The sequence below is a fragment of the Phalangium opilio genome, unplaced genomic scaffold, assembly GCF_054372755.1.
Source record: "Phalangium opilio isolate 3A_F unplaced genomic scaffold, DU_Popi_V2 ptg000082l_1, whole genome shotgun sequence".
Taxonomy (NCBI): Eukaryota; Metazoa; Arthropoda; class Arachnida; order Opiliones; family Phalangiidae; genus Phalangium; species Phalangium opilio.
Window position 1 is genome coordinate 1,964,887 of NW_028324189.1, and position 17,520 is coordinate 1,982,406.

Here is a 17,520-nt window from a genome sequence, read left to right on the forward strand (position 1 = left end):
ACAAAGAAAAGTAAGCGTTTTTAACGTTGCAATTTTAGTTTTTAGGTAAAATATTACGTGAATTGTATAGAAAAAAAATAAATTAAACAATTTCTCTTAAAATTTAGGAGGAAACATGAGTAATAATTTTTTCCCTCATAAAATTTGGGTATTTTTCAAGTAATTTCGGAAGCAATGAGTGCGGATTTTTGGGATGTCTTTTGGATACGAAATATGTTACTTATCAGCGTGTGAATCAGTCAAATTTTAACACACTGATATGGATAAACTATACAAATCCGAATTGTTTCATACGCAAATCCAATAACTCTTTATCCATTTTCTTTGAACTCTATTGAACTAACCCCTAGAAAAACTCCCCCCCCCCATGTTTCTTAACTTTAACCCCATGCATGCTCTTCAGTAATTTTTGAGATCATCTCTGTAGGTTTGGAGCTGAATGATCACTGAATACTGTAAGCTTTTTACTCTGTTGTAGATATCGGTTGAACAATTAACCAACATCACTTGTCCGCACACTATGTGGGATTGTTTTAGGATTGAATCAAGGTTATTCGCTACATAATGAGGCATTTTTGATGAGTTTTTCAGACGAAACCTTTACCCTTTAACTGGGAAAATCAACTTACAAAGGGAATAAAGAAATAAAAGTAAACCTAATCATTGTATAATGATTGAATGTATTACGCGTGTTTTAAAAAGCGGGGGTTCGATTACAAGCACTATAGATTCAGTAGGGACTCTCTCTCTCTTTCATGCCTTCGTAACCCTATTTCGTAACAACATACGTTCATGACGTCACCCTTTTATAAACTATCGGGGAAGAGGATGGCTAGGTCCTATTGGTGGAAAAGGCCGGTTAGGAGAGTCGTATGATGGAGGAAGTAACGGTGGCGCCACATAAGCTCGCGGTTCTGTTCTACCGCCCTGTCACGGACCCTAGCTTTATAATCCACGCGCAAATTCCCAGCAAAAATAATATAAACCCGTCTTTGGTCTGGTCTCTCCTGTCATTGCCGCTGCAATTTTCAGTCAGACAAAAACGGCGCGCGAGCGGTGATAATACGGTACCATGTGCCTAAAGAGTGACTGATTGAACAGAAAAGGCGCGCTTCTATTCTAACCATCTATTCCATCCCGAAACCAGAAAGTGAAACTTTTCCCGGATAGGAAAAATACCTCGGATTGAAATAAAACCCGCGAATATTTCGTTCTTTCCCCCCCTTTTTTGCTTTTCTTTCATTATTGTAAAGAGAGAAAGAAAAATTCCCCGTCGTGGTGGTGGTACTTGGCTTAGTTGATAAAAGAAACGGGGTCTCTGTCGACTGCCGTTCATAAACTAACTGGAAACCTAGGAAGCCGGACGCGTTTCGTTTTCATTATAAAGCGGACAACGGTTTAATATTTTAAACTAATTCCTTAGTCGGTGCTACAAATAATTCAAATTAATACAGCACGTGAAATCTGACTGAGACATAAAACCGAGCGCGTGTCGATTTCCCGCGAAAAATCTCTCCCGCCAAAAAAAAGTGCGCGTGTTTTTATTTCTTTTATAACAGTTTTGAATATTGAAAATTTTAAGAGATAGTTCTTTCATGATAAACTTAAGCCTTTTCCCGTGGCATAGTGTCGGTGTGTGTACAGTTTTCTAGCGAGGCCTCGCCTCTTTTGTATCGATTACCCTCTCGGAATTTCAGCCGATTTCTCCAAGAAAAAGGTGCACGGTCTAACGGCGCAAAATCAGTACGACGACGTAAGTTATCTCCTTATATTTTTATAATAAACCGTTAGATACGCTTCGTTTAATTTTATATAAGATAGAAGTTTAGCAAAAAAAAAAATAAATAAAAAATATCTATATAAATTGGTTTAAAAATCCAAAGTTTTCCCCATTGGTTTAAAGACAGAAAATTATTGAAAAAAAAAAAAACCAAAATACTTCGGTCATTTACCTGCCCCGCGCGTGTTTTTTAATTTTTATTTGGTTTTAATATTTAGTATAATTTTAGTAAGTTTTATTACTGATTATAATCGCGTAGAGGTAAAGAAGTAGTAGTGGTAAAGGCCGGTTTCATAGACATTAGATACCTCTAAAAGGGACTTTTCCACAGACAAATTGTTTATAAATAGGGTCACTCCATTTAGAAAAGTATCATGGCAAACGCCTAGTACAAACAAGAGATACCGTTACGTCTCACCATGGTTCATTATTTTGTCTATGGTTGTATAAAATCGTTCTATTGATCGCCCTGACTCTAAAAACCGCCCAAAACCTGGCGTTCCCAGCTTCCGAGAAACTATTCTATACTTTCTCTCCTACAACTACACTGCAATAAATGACATTTCTACTCCGTTATTTCAAAGAAGGTTCAATATTTTTTTTTGGATGTCTTTAAGATGGGCGTTTTTAATGAATACGGGGATTATGACTACCATTTCAGTTGTACAATCGTCTAGAGCTTAAATGGGGCTTCATTTTAGAACAAATCGCGCTAAAATCGGACCATAAATAAGAACGTTTTAGGGAGAAATAAATTCAACGTGACGTCATGTTGAAATACCCTAATATCAATGACAACCTGAATTTATTAATTAATGATAAATACAGATTATTATAGGGGATGATTCGGGCTACAATTTAAGCCAAACCACGTCAAAATCGGACCAGATTTAACAAAGTTATAAGTAATTTTCTTCAAGGGGAAGATTAAAAAAAATAAATTTCTTAAAATGTTTTTCTGTGTTGACGGATGCGTGAATTTTAACGGGTTTCTTCTGAAAAATACGACATTTATAAGGAAAAAAATAAAACATTTACGCGGAATCTTTCGTTAAAGGCCAATGAGTTCACCTTGATAATATGCTTATTTTTAACGACTTCTTCTATACCAAATCGGAACAAATATATAAGTATTAGTATTAGCCATACCCTGCCTTTAACAACGCTAGTATCTATGGGAAAATAATATGGGATGCCAATACCCTAACGTCATTGTAATCAGAGAGGCGTAAAAATTCACCCCAAAAAAATCCCAACCAAAATTAGCGTAAAAGCCCATAAAGGGATAGCGAACTACATTTTCTTCTTTAAAAAAACCCCATGCGCTAGAAGTCTTCAGTTTAGTAATAATACCTTCTAAATTTTCGTTCTCAAAACGTGACTTGGCTACATTTTCATTTTGGCCATGAGTATAAAATTAAATGCCTTGCTGCTCGAAATATTTCCATCTAATTTGGTCCGTTATTTCTTACATATCACCCCCGTTTTTAAGTCATTTGCCTAGCCGAAAAACTGAAGAGGTCAGGTGTTTTTTGGGGAAAGAGAGAGAGGAAAAGGAACCAGGAAACGAGGTCAGATACGTCAAAAGCAGATTCCTTAAAAATTGAAAGTGAGATAGCCAGTCGCCCCATCCCCTGGCAGGCACTCTAGCAATTTTTTATTTTATAAAAATATTTCCTCAAGTTTTTATTTAATTCGGAATCATACTTAAACCGTAGTACGTACAAAGTTACACTCTTAACAGTTTAATGCCCTATTTATCAATATTGCCCTTAGTGCACACTTAATATGATCAGATCTCTATTTTAGCCGGAAATAAATTATTAACAACAAAACATTTTTTTAATTATATTAAAAAGTAGCTTTAGAATATTATCTGTGTTTTAAAATTTACATTTTACAATGCATTTTAATTTAAATATATCATACCATAATTATTGATCGTAATATCGATATTATATATATATCGATAATCGATTACAGCTTGACGTTAAGCCTAACTCGAAGGGTGAATTGATTCCATGTATTTCTTATGAGCGCCTGTAAAAGTGTTTCACGCGGTAATACGCAAGGCTTATACGGGAAAGTAACCCACCAGGGGCTATAGGTTTATTATGTGAGCCGTACAAAGTCTACACCCTTTATATTAGTTATTATAGAAGTGTTGCCAGTCATTTATTAGTGCAATTATTCAAATGCTATCTACAACAGATACTGAAAAGCTCGTAGTACTACTTAATCTGTTCGATTCAGTTCCAAACCTGCATGAGATGCTCTAATTACAGATCACTGGCAACACTGAAGCACGGTTTAAGTTAAGAAATGGGGACCTTTCTCTAGCTCATTTAGTGCACCACCATCTTGTATAAATGGCGACTAGAAAATATTCAGGGTTCGGACGAAATTTTCATATTGAAAATCCACGACTTTTCCTTGACCAAATTTTGCCAATATCACCCCTGACCATTTTAAGGTCACTGTTTACCCAGAGCCCAATTCATCGAAGGCTCGAAGCATGGTTTGATCAGGGTTCATACAAATTTTGGAAAACCGATTTCACTGAATTTTCCAGGTTTTTTTCTCCCATATATTTCCCTGAATTTTTTGTCAATAATTTTGGTATGAACCCTGTTTGATATACTAAACGAAATTCTTGACCTATCCCTGACCTTTTAGGAAAAACACTTTAAATCCGTGACCTATTCCTTCATTTTCCAAATCCATGACTTATCCAGGATTCGTACGAACCCTGAATATCGCGTAGGCAAGGCCGGAAGTATTTTTTTTTATAACAATATAATAATATTCTTAGACTAACGTATAATTTCTTTTGTTATTCTAATCTTAATAAAAAAAATAGAAAAACCGCAAATTCATCTCCTTAGGTGAAAATTTAACTAAATTTTAATTTTTATCACGTATATACTCACTTGCATAATTAATAATTATATATTTATGACCTAGTTTTAATACCGGTCGTTATCTTAACTATAAATATTGTGAATTAATTACAATCCCATATTTTTTTCTTTAATAATTTACATTGAATTGAAACAATCGCAATTAATAAAAATAACCCCAATAGCTATAGAGCTATTTCAGAGGGGGTAATGGCTACGTCACCAATGCTATTTGCCCATAGAGAAACCCTCATAAAATGGCCGCCCTCTACACTCAAAGGCAGGCCCAATTTTCGTAGCAGACGAAATTTTTCCCCCACTGAAATAGCTCTATTGTTAATTGAAAGATATGACTGTTTAACATAACATTGGAGCATTAAAAACGAAAATAACAAGTGACGCATTACGCCGCGGTTTTAAATTATACCTTTCATTCTCAAGGTGAATTGCTTACTGAATTATCTTTTAGATTACATAGTAACTATAAATAATTAGTAGGCGACAGACGTAATTTAAATGTTGAAGAAAACATGTTTTTTAAATTTATATTAAAATTCGTCTACCTGTCATATTTGGGTTTATAGTTTTACCATAAGTTTATAAGATATGTTTCATAAGTATGTCACTACTACTTCCTAATGCTACTGAGAGACAACTCGAGCTAGTTCTAGTAGAACGACGGAAGCGAGAATTGAAGTCCTACACTCGGTGGTTAATTTTGCAGGACTTCCATCTTCTCCTATTTAGTCTGTATTAAGCCTTTGACAGCCCCTCACCAGGTGTCGCTTTACCTGGAATCTATAACCTACCTCACTCATTTCATGACAAGCTCCAGTTTCTAAGTTACCAGTGACAAACTTATGGTGAACATATCTTATGAACTTATGGTTTTTCTTCATAATATATAATAATATATTTATTGTGTTTTTCTTTTTTAAACCAGTAGAAAAAAAACTTAGTGGGTCATCTGAAAATTTAACTACAATTTTCCTCCTTTATTTTGAACTGCAATTACGTTTTGAACCAGAAACATTAAATTTCCGGTTGTCCGAAAAGTTTCCTCTTAAAATTCTATAAATATCTCTCGTAAGAAATTATTATTATCATCCGTATTACGTCGATTATTGGTCCAGAAGAAATCGAATGTTCGATTCTGTGACGTAATACATGAGAAATAGGACAGCTTTCTCTACTGACTGACCCCGTCTATTTTATTTTTCTAACACAAAACAAATTTGAATAAAATAGTTTGAGCTATTTCTTAAAAGATATAATGTAGCTATTAGAGTTACTAGCCCTACCACTTCTACATATCTTAAGTTATAATTAACCCAAAAATAAAAGGGGAAACTAAATTAAGCATAATTTTAGCCAAAAATGTTATTGGCGAGTCTAATGGCTTTAATACTTTCGGTTAGTTGTAGGATCTCACGCGATTTTGACTTTCTTCTTTAAGCCTAATTGGCTCAATTAAGCAATCCGGTCACGTGTCAGGGCGTAGGCTAAGTAAAGAATGAATGACACGTCATTCTTAAAAAAAGGGGGGGAGGAGGGGTTTATGGATTATAGCGGCAGTACTCTCTCCATTATCGACCCGTCTCACATTTCACTCGACGTATAAGGGGTCACTCAACTGTGACCTGTATCTCCTTCTCGCTTTCAAAAGCTTAAAATTGATATATTTATTTAAATAAGGGGACTTGCACGTGAACTAATTTTTATCTTGGAACTTCCGAGCACGTGATTTGATTGTTAATCAACTTGAACTAAATTTCGAGCGCGTGAATTGGTTTTTAATCCCCCTTGAACTAAATTTATGCGCGTGATTTCGAATTGATTTATAATCAATTTGAACTTCGAACACTTGAATTGATTATTAATAAATTTGAACTTCGAACACTTGAATTGATTATTAATAAATTTGAACTTCGAACACTTGAATTGATTATTAATAAATTTGAACTTCGAACACTTGAATTGATTATTAATAAATTTGAACTTCGAACACTCGAATTGATAATTAATAAATTTGAACAGGTTAATCAATAATCAAATTTGAACTTAGAAGATGTTAGTTGATTATTAATGAACTTGAACTTAGAAGATGTTAATTAATTATTAATTAAATTGAACTTAGAAGATGTTAATTGATTATTAATCAATTTAAACATTGAACACGTGAATAGATCAATTTGAACGTAAAAGTAATTTTAGCAATTAAATGTCAATTATTAAACAACAAAATTTTAAATTACGAATTAATTTACGCGCAAATAATTTGCAAAGCACGATAAACCCTTCTCTGCATTACGCAAAATCTTTCTCGAAAATTATCTTCGAATTTCTAAAAATAGTTAGCCCTAACCGATAACTAAAAGTGGTGAGAGATTGAAACATCAGACTTTGTTATAAAACGCGCGCTGAGCTGACGTTGCGTCTATCAACATAGTCTGACATTAAAAAAAAAAAGATTACAAAATGTTGATTACTATACATTTGTAATGCAGCAAAGGCCTAGATATTTGTGTGTGGAGGTGGTTTATTCGTCATCTTACGATAGATTGTCTGAGATTTCTCTCGTGGCTCGCGCGTGATACTTCATTTCATGACAGTCGCGCCATTATCTAATATCTGTAATAAAGGGAAGATGAAACGCAATCCGAATCAGCTACGAGAAACTTTTTTATGCCCTAGATATTCTTTGCAGTATCATACGATGTTTTAATGACGTCTTCAGATTGATTCCGGTTAAGATTAAAACTCTTATTTGCGTTGATTTCGCATTAAAAATTCATGACACGCGGGTTCATTAGCGATTCATTTAATTATAAATTCACTTTCCCTTTGAAGGATAAGAAATTCCAAGGTCACCCACTTTCTTACTTCACTACACGTGTTTTTTCTCAAAACCTAACACACACAACGAAATTTAGTTTTTTAAAAATGTGAATGTCGCTTTTTTTTAATTATTAGTCATACTCAGTGGACTTCAAAATTTTACTTTGATCCCTTTGTTTTATAAACTTCCTCTATATTTTTTTTTTGTTCCTATTTATACGCTTGGCTACCTTTCTTCTCGTTATTATAGGTCGATTTTGTTCCATTTGATTGATTTTTATAATTTTATAAGTTACAATTTATTATTTATTTTAATTTTTTTTTACCTGTCTTGAATCTTGGCTTCTCTAATTTATATGACTTATGATTTTTGGTGCTGAAATTTATGGCTTCATATGATTTTTGAATGCACCCCGTATTGAGCTTAAGAGCCGTCGCAGCTATTTTATTAATTTCTTTTTATGGTTTTTTAATTACGATTAAGTTCAAAAATCACACGTAAGTAATTAACTTGGATTGTTTTTTATAAGAAGGTAATAAATAATTTGTGAGGAGGGTGGATTAACTATTTATTTTTTACTCTAACGCGTAAAATAATTATTTTAAATGGTTTAAAATTAATATACCCCTTAGCTGAAAATTAAAAAAATTAACATAAACCCGCCACCACTTTTAGCTTTAGAGGCTAGTTTAATTTAGCTATAGATATTTAATTAATTATTTTTTGGGTTTTATTATTTTAATTTTTATTTATTTTTTGTTAATCGATTAATTAAATTTGCTCTTAAGCTTATTTTTTGGCTCCTGGCGCATGCACGCTCAAAAACTTTCTTTTTTTGTTTTTTTCTCCCATTATTTTAGTCCGAACACGACCCAGTTGTCACGAGTCAATCTCACACGAATCAATCAAATCAATAAATCAAGGCACGTGATCACGTGAACGAAACACGCACGAGCGAGAAAAATGTCCCAAACGCTAGGAGCCGACATGAGGGTCTCGTTCTCACCCAACTATTCGTACATCTTCGCCTTTGAGCGCAATTTCGACAAGCAGTCCCGTCGCCAATGGATGCTGGACAATTGGCACACCGTTTTCTATTACATCGCCGCCTACATGATCCTGGTCTTCGGTGGACAAGCGCTGATGAGTTTACGACCACGATTCGAACTCAGGAAGTTCTTAGCTACTTGGAACATATTCCTGGCCGTCTTCAGCATCATCGGAGCCTTGAGGACCTTTCCCGAGTTGATTTACGTCTTGAAGCAGTTTGGATTTCACCATTCGGTCTGTAACCCGAGTTACATCGAAGAGAACAAGGTCTCGGGCTTCTGGACTTGGATGTTCACTTTGTCCAAGGTGCCCGAGCTGGGAGATACCATCTTTATCGTCTTGAGGAAACAGAATTTGATTTTCTTGCACTGGTACCATCACATTACCGTTTGTCTTTATTGCTGGTACACTTACAAGGAGCACATAGCCATGGGTCGTTGGTTTGTCTGTATGAATTACTCCGTCCATAGCATCATGTACACTTACTACGCCTTGCGTGCCTTAAAATTCAGAGTCCCGCGTTGGGTGGCCATGTTCATTACCATGTCGCAAATTGTCCAGATGGTCGTGGGTTGTTACGTCAGCGTTTACGGTTACCAAGCCAGGGGACGGGGCGAGGCTTGCGTCATTACTCAAGACATTGCCAAACTATCCCTACTCATGTACTTTTCTTATTTCGTTCTATTCGCCAAATTATTCTACAACAATTACTTTACTCCACCAACTTCCAAACCCATCGCTTACGTCAAAAAAGATCAGTAATCCATTTTAATTACACCCCCACCCCAACACCCCTCACGTTAAGGTATCGCATCACCTTAAATTACTAAAAAGAGACTGAAAACATTCGAGACACAAAATACTGTTATTTTGTATTTTACTTCTCTTATCGTGATTTATTCAAATAAAAAAAAAGTCAAAAAGTTGAACAAGACATTCCTTAGGAAATAAAAACAAGAAAAATAAACAAAACCCCTGATGTTTTTGATTTAATTTAATTTTTCCTTAATCTTAATTAGTGTTATTGTTATCACCTTTGGGGGCGATTAATGCCACAAGGGAATTAAAGATGTACTACCCCAATGTGCGTGAAAAAAAAATGTTATTATTATTATTTTTGGTATACAATGTTCCCTAATTTGAACGTCTTAATATACGGGACACAAACTTGGACAAAAACCTAAGAAAATGGATGGACAAAACGGGGGGTTTTCAGTTAATATTTTATAATATGTCTAAGACATATTATTAAATTAATTTGGGTTTTTAAAAAAAATGTTTAGAATTAATTTGGTCAGTATAAATTTAGAATTTTTGGAAAAATTAATAGCTAGAGAATTTTTGGAAGTAATTCCCAAAAACCCGAGGACCCACCTATTAAAAAATCCCCCATCTGAGAATATAACTAAGAATTTGCATATTTAAGAAATAATTATGAAAATTGTATAGTTAACGATAAAAAAAAAGAATTAATTTTTTACTTAGCTAGACGCGGCGCAAATATATATAAATGATTAGCTTTAATAATTAAAAATTGGACTTAATTAAAATTTCTTGGAAAAAAAATAAATATTGTTAAATTAATTAATTATAAGAAAAATTGGTTCTTTTGGCGGCTCAAAAAAATAAAAATGGTTGTAAATATATTAAGATACGTAATCGTGAATTTCGTGAATATTAATTCACGGTATCTTCATTAATGTAAGATTAATTAAATACCAATTGTCTTTCTAATTGCAGCTATATATATTTTTTTGGTGATTTGAAAAATTAATAAAATTGTTATTAACGCTTATTAACGCCACGCCATGTCTTTTGATAATAGACTAATTTATAAATATAAACAAATAGCTTTCAAACAACCCAATATTTAACCAATTTTTCTTAACTGCAAAATTAATAATAGCACAGAACTAACGACTAAATGCATAATAGTAAATAAATAAATAAAAATTTTATAGACTATTTGAAATAAACAACAACAAATGAGAGCTTTAGATGTTCCAAGAAATTTTTGAAAAAACATTTAATTGGTTTTTTTTTTAATTTTTGAATAATTTGAAAATTTATCACAAAGTCTTAAAAATTATTTAAGAAAGGCTCAAACCCTTATATGTTTGTGTATATTAGTACCACACCATAATTAAGTGTTCTAATTAATATTGTTTACCCATTGTTGGGTTTATTATCATTATTATAATTTTTTTTTGTTTTGTTGTATTTCTCTTAAAAATTCTCGAGAAATAATTATTTTGTGTATTGGTTGAATTTAAGTTTGTGAAGAAAATTTTCCAATAAAATATTTTATTTTTTTGGGTTTTTTATAAAAACAAAAAAAAAAACAAAAATGAGGCTGTTGATTCAAATTGCGTCATAGCCACGAGGCTTAATTAAAAGATTTTGGAGGTAATTCAGTTAAATAATAAATCGTAACAAGGTAACAAGTCTTAATTGAGTATTTTTAACCTTTTAATTCCAAGAACGCAAAATTATATAGGTATAGTAAAACGGTTGTTTTAATCACGTAATTTCGTTTCATTCCGGAACCATTAGGGTTAGTAAGTAGATTGTCATTCGATGACTAATAAGAATTATCTACAGGGTAGTGGCATTGTATATTATCTTCCCATAGAGGATTATAATGCGTGAAGCGCGGAACTGACATTACTCCATTTGTCTGCCTTGTTTACTAGTGATAAATCAACGTACAAATATGTATCGCTAATCAAAAATATTTTTTGAAAAAAATGTTTGTTGAAAAAATATTAGTGATTATCTAAAGGTAGATTTAACACCTGACTGACCTCTGACCTTTAACAACTATTATGGGCCTATATAGACCATTTCATTAATTCCAGAAGAGAAGCAAACGCTAGAGAAACGGGGAGGTCAAATTGGGTTATTTCCCTCGCTACAAGAGGCATGCACAGAAATTTTAACCTTTTCAACTTTTCTTCGAATACTATAGGCCTGTCCAGACTGACACATTTTGCGAGTTCGCATCTTCGCTTTGCTTGTTTGCAAGATCGCGCTACTGTCCACATTGGGTTTTCGCTACTTTGCGTCCTCACCTCGCGAAGATACAAATTTCTTGCGACTAGGCCAAGAATTTCGCGTCTTCGCGAGAAAAGCACCAATCACAGACGAGAGGAAGGCAGGGGGCGATTAGTTTCGTTTTTCTCTTTGGACAACGTCGATGGAGAAGGGCAGATGGCGCAATGATTGCTCAATTTTTATTGGCTCTCAGAATGGGAAAAGCAAAATTTTTGCTTGTATCTGAACAGAAGTGCAAATGTTTTTCGTGATCTTTGCGAAGATGCGAATAGACGAAGGCGCGAACACGCGAGCGCGAACTCAATGTGGACAAAGCTTATGACCCCAGCTGGGACTGTTTTGCGAGGGGCGTGGTTATTATGCTGCGTTAAAGCTGAGGGACACTTCTCGCACGTGACCCGCGAACAAAGAGAAGAAAAAGGGCAAAATTTCTTAACGCGTGACAACCCTTCTTTTCTAATAAGTCCTCCAAGGTTAAATTGAGCAGCTTGTTTCAATTATTAAATCGAACTATACTCGATAGATGGCGACTATCTTACTAGTATATGGGTAATAGAGTGGCAGCATCTTACGTTATCTTTCCATTGAACGCTCTACTAACTGCCAATACTAGATAATGGTTATTTTCGAGGGGTTCGGCACATGTCCCCATAAACGTCAGTAGAAAAAATTTGCGGACAATAACCTTCTATTCCTTAAGTATATTTGTATTGGGAAAACCCAAAAACATCTTATCAAGATGTCCTGGCACTTTTCTCGCAATTTATCTTGCCTTCTAAAGGACCTGTCATAAATCAACTTGAATTCTTTGTCCCGAAAGTCGAAATGTACCTGAGAACCAACCACCAAAATACCCCACCCCTAGTACTTAAAAAGGAATCCTATTGCCCTGGGGTCAACAGGTTAAAGGCGGGGATGGGTACCCCCTTACCTTGATAAGATACAAGCTCTATTCAATGGGTAAAGAAAGATTTTCTTTAAAAGCATTCTTCGGAGTTTCAATGACTTTTCAAGATAGAGAAAATTGTCAAAATGCTGCTTACTGGGCGTTCTCGAACGTCATATTTGAAATACTTTACTTTCATGGGATGGGACCCATATTCCCCAATTATCTCCCGACCCTACATTATAAAAGGCCACTGTGTCGTTCGCGGACCTACCTTTTTACCTACAAAGAATACAGCTGGTTTTCGTTTTGAGCTCGAGGAATGGCGCCTTTTTATTCTATAGGCTCGTGCAATAAAAATCTTGTCTTTGTCACGTGAAAAGGTGACAGTTTTCGCGCCCGTTTAGTTGCACGAGCTGGAAATTATACGGTTAGAAACATACTCCGCTGTATTAACTCCTGAACATCAACATACCTTACTTTCTATTTTTAAAAACGAAAGTAATTCAAGGTTATCGGCGCTGGGCTTTTTTTGAGCGCATCATTAGATTTATATAGTTTCTGGTGTTTTTTAAATTTCAAGGCCTACAACTTACGAGTGAAATAAATGTATACTTATATTTATTTTAATAATAATGTTATTAATAAATATATGTAAAAATAATATGTTTTCTTGAAAAAATTGAGGATAAAAGAGTTTCAAATTAGATTTAGTTTTCAAACCTTTTTATCTCTGAATAGAGATGTATTTTAGGTGTATATTCAAGGTCATGGAGTAACTTTAATGACATCTTACGCGCTACTAAGTTAAAAATAATAATTGGAATTCTTTTTTCTTAGCAGCGTTTCCTCTTGAAGCAAAGTAAAACCGGAAGTGACGACAATGTGGCAAAACGGATCTTTCCTATTCTCGTTCGAGAACGAATTCGAGCACCAATCACGTCGTCAATGGATGACTGATCATTGGAACCGTGTCCTGTATTACATTCTGGCCTACGTCATGCTGATCTCGGTGGGTCCGGCCTACATGAAATCCAGAGCGCCCTTCGAACTACGTCCACTCTTGGCCGTCTGGAACTTTTGCTTCGCCAGTTTCAGTTTAATGGGCGCTTTCAGGACCATTCCCGAGTTCCTGCACTCTCTCAGAGACCATGGCTTCCACTATTCCGTCTGTAACCCATCCTACGTCGAGCAGAACAAGATCAGCGGTTACTGGACTTGGTTATTCACGCTGTCGAAGGTTAGTCGTATTCGGAATATGGTCCGATCTTTTCACGAGGTGATCGTGTTAAATTGGTATTTAACTATAGGTCCCTGAGCTGGGTGATACAATCTTCATCGTATTACGCAAGCAGAAGTTACTGTTTCTTCATTGGTACCATCACATTTTGGCGGCGTTTTACTGCTGGTACACGTACCGCGAACACACAGCCATGGCCAGATGGTTCATCTGGATGAATTACTCCATCCATTCCGTCATGTACTCCTATTTCGGGTTGAGGGCCTTGAGGTTCCGTCTACCACGTTCCTTCGCGGTTTTTATCACGACGGGTCAAATATTGCAGATGGTGATCGCCAGTTTCATAAGCGTCTACGCTTATTACGTCCTGGTACGAGGTTACGATTGTACCGTCACTTTTGACACGGCCAAACTCTCTTTCCTGATGTACTTCTCCTTCTGCGTCCTCTTCGGGAAACTCTTCTACGACAATTACCTCAGAAATAAGTCCAACAAGATGCGCGAAAAATTAAATACCGCTACCAACACCGCGGATATGCAAAAAACCCTCAATGGGGAAACTAAATCCACGTTGTCTAAAACGGAAGTCGCCAGCACTAATCACGATAAAATTAATATAAAACCGATTAAGGAAGAATAGTAGTAATAGTGTCGCCGTCTGTTAACGAAGTGAGTAATTGTACCCCCCATCAACAACCAATGTCTCTTGACATTGATAATTATTAAAAAGGGGGAAATATTATAACCCGGTAATCGAGATATATCTTCCCAGTTTCGTTATTAGTGTCAAGAGACATTCGTTTTTGATATAACCACCCACGTTTTTCTTAACAATATTTAGAAAGTTTTATACACACGCAATTAAATATTAATTATAACTACATTTAAACGAAAAGTCAACAAATAATAACCCAATACAGACAAACAAATTAACAAACAACCGAGCTATGAAACGCACCTACACTCGAAAACAAACAATATTTGCCTTTGAAAAAAATAAACAAACAGAAACAACAAGAATTGAGACTGAAAAATACCAAATAAATAAGAAAGGTTAATTAGATTAAAAATTAAACTTACATTTAGTGAGAGAGATTAATTAGAGATCTCAATTAACTTACTAGCTTTAATTAAACGAGAGAGAAGCTGACACGAAAATCGGGTTTAAAACACAATAAGTCTTTTTATAGAATAAATAAAAAAAGGGAAAGAATTCCACGTATGTGTTAAAAATCGGAATTTTAGAAAATACCCCTAATAAATTAATTAAAAACGTTGGGGTTTTAAAGATGCAACAACGAAACATAATTAATAATTAAATAAAAAACACACATGATGGCAATTTAGAAATTTAGAACTCAAATTTAAACACGTATAGTCAAATCACCGCACAGAAATCTGTGAAGGATTAGAGAAATTAATGAAATTACAACACACAAAAGCACCCCTAACCCCTAATTAGATAATCAATTAAAAAATATTAGACTTAAATAATTAAAAAAAAATAAGAGTAAAAAAAAATTAAATAAAATTTGCCCCTCCTAGCTTTCAATTAACTTTTTTTTAACTTAAATATAAACTTATTAAAATTAAAAATGGCCTACCCTTAAGCGCGCTAAGTGATATATACATATATTAATTATTTTAAGCTTAATTTATTTTATAATTTTCGCTAGTCATTTTATAATATTTTGCCATATTTAAAAAATAAAAAAAATAATAATAAGTTATATATAGAATAGTTATTTTTTAAAGTATTAATTGTTAAAATTATATATTTTTAAAATTATGTTCAGTTTAAAAATAAAAAATCGAAATTAATAAACTTGAAAAATAATAATAATAATAATAATAAAATTAACGAAATATAAAAAAAATACAATTTAAAAATAATAAAAAAAATTAAACCAAAATAATGTATTTTTTCTTATCCATGCATCAATAAAGTGCCTTTAATTTGTTGTAATTAAATTAAATATGGGCAAAAAAATTAACCAAGTTTCGTTTCTTATTTCTAAAATAGATGGCAAACCTTTCCTTACCAATTTAATATAATTCCTTTTTTTAATTCATTAAAAGGGACAGTGAAATGTAAAGAAAACCGGTTTTCACTTTTCGAAACCACGAGGAAAATATCTTCAACTTCAAGAGAAGAAAGTACGTACGTACAAAACACGTTTCGATGTTTTGGAAGAATTTTCAATTCAATCATGTTTTGATCTCATTGACGTCATTAATATTAAATTTTGACATTGACGAGATGAGAAAAATTTTAAAAACATCACGTTTCGAAGTTCAAGAAAAGAAGATCATTCAATTTAAAAGTAAATTATATAGTATAGTTCGGATTGACACGGTGTTTTCCCCAAGCTATGATGACATGACAGGGAATTTTATCAAATAATTGAGGTTTTTAACATGTCATAAAATTTTGAATATCTGAACTTCAGCCAATCAATCCATTTTGTTAAATTATATTTTACTTTTTTTTTTTTTAAGTTTTAGTGCACATGGAGAGTTTCATGGACACATCAGATAGGTCTTGAAGTCCATTTTGCAATATTTAGGCCTATATTTTTTGCCTATTTAAGTTTCGCGCGCTCTTCTTGTTTTTGGTTTATTTAAGTTTTACGCCATTTTTTGGTTTAAGTTTCGCAGTATTTATTCACTAATATTTTTATTTAAATTTCGCAGTATTTATTTATATTTAAGTTTCCTAGCATTTATTTATATTTATTAAAGTTTCGTAGCATTTATTTATATTTATTTTACAGTATTCATTTATTGAATGTTATTTTATGTTTATTTTAGTTTGCCATTATTTATTTATATGTTGTTTACTTCAGTTCAAAGCTTATAGAGAAACCGAAACTTCCATAAGATAATAATTTTGTGGCCCATCACAATGACTTTTATTAAAAGTTAAAAACCGATAATGTCGACGATAAAATGGATAAAATCATTCGGTCTAGCGTCATCATAATTTAAAGTAATTATCCCGGGTACAAAAACTAATTATCCTTTAAACTTTGATTACAAAATAATTTACATAATTATAATAGAAAAATTAATTCGCATTTTGTTCGTCATTTTATCAAGAAGATAAAGTCATAATTTAGCCATAAGGATAACGCTAAACCAATCCTTAATTCCTTTTTGATTAATTGTAAGTACATTTATTTTATCATTTAATTCAGAAATACCGGAATAAATATAGGGATTCAAAATCTTGCACCCAAAGAATATCCCCTTGTTAGACACACCCTGTTCAATTATTTGCATTTTCCCCTTTTCACGGAGAGTCACCATTTACAATCGTATCTTAAGAACAACACTAATCTTAATCTTAGTATTAAGTATTAATTATTACCATTTTGACCTTGATATTCTGGCTGGCATCTTAATCCCCTCTTTAACTATAGCTACAGTTGTTTTTGTATCCCACAGTATTCTCATCCTTCCCTTAGGGAGTTTTAATTTTTTTATATAAAAATCAACGTTACAATTACCACCGCGCTGGTGCATAATGACCTTGAAACGGACAATTCATAGACGATGGTGCATAAAAATAAAGTCAATGCCATCCGTCTATAAAACGCGATATAAACAACTTAAAGTGCTAGGCCTAATTACTTTCAATCCTTTTTGCACTCCCACCTCAAGAATGTGTCAAAACACACGTCATTCACTTTGGATTATTTTCGCGAAAGGGTTAATTTTTACTAAGAAGTTAATGGAAAATATGAACTTCGTAATGACATGGCTTATAAC

The 17,520-nt window shown here is 33.5% G+C and overlaps 3 protein-coding genes across 5 annotated transcripts in view; 2 read left to right on the top strand and 1 right to left on the bottom strand.

Annotated features, from left to right (window-relative positions):
• Sec24AB (Protein transport protein Sec24AB) overlaps positions 1 to 17,520 on the bottom strand; it is an 85,811-nt gene that overhangs the window by 28,301 nt on the left and 39,990 nt on the right. The window lies entirely within an intron of this gene.
• LOC149650828 (very long chain fatty acid elongase 6-like) lies at positions 876 to 10,373 on the top strand. The gene is made up of 2 exons (XM_089847478.1): positions 876 to 1,753; positions 8,380 to 10,373. The coding sequence occupies exon 2, from the start codon at positions 8,483 to 8,485 to the stop codon at positions 9,329 to 9,331; it is 849 nt and encodes a 282-aa protein (XP_089703604.1). The 5' UTR covers positions 876 to 1,753; positions 8,380 to 8,482; the 3' UTR covers positions 9,332 to 10,373.
• Positions 11,147 to 16,153, top strand: LOC149650829 (very long chain fatty acid elongase 6-like). Of its 2 annotated transcripts, none has more exons than XM_089847476.1 (3): positions 11,147 to 13,118; positions 13,350 to 13,749; positions 13,820 to 16,153. In XM_089847476.1, the coding sequence occupies exons 2-3, from the start codon at positions 13,393 to 13,395 to the stop codon at positions 14,387 to 14,389; spliced, it is 927 nt and encodes a 308-aa protein (XP_089703602.1). In that variant the 5' UTR covers positions 11,147 to 13,118; positions 13,350 to 13,392; the 3' UTR covers positions 14,390 to 16,153. The 2 variants fall into 2 exon arrangements, with proteins under 2 accessions (XP_089703602.1, XP_089703603.1); XM_089847477.1 differs by having other exon boundaries at positions 11,147 to 12,892; positions 13,353 to 13,749.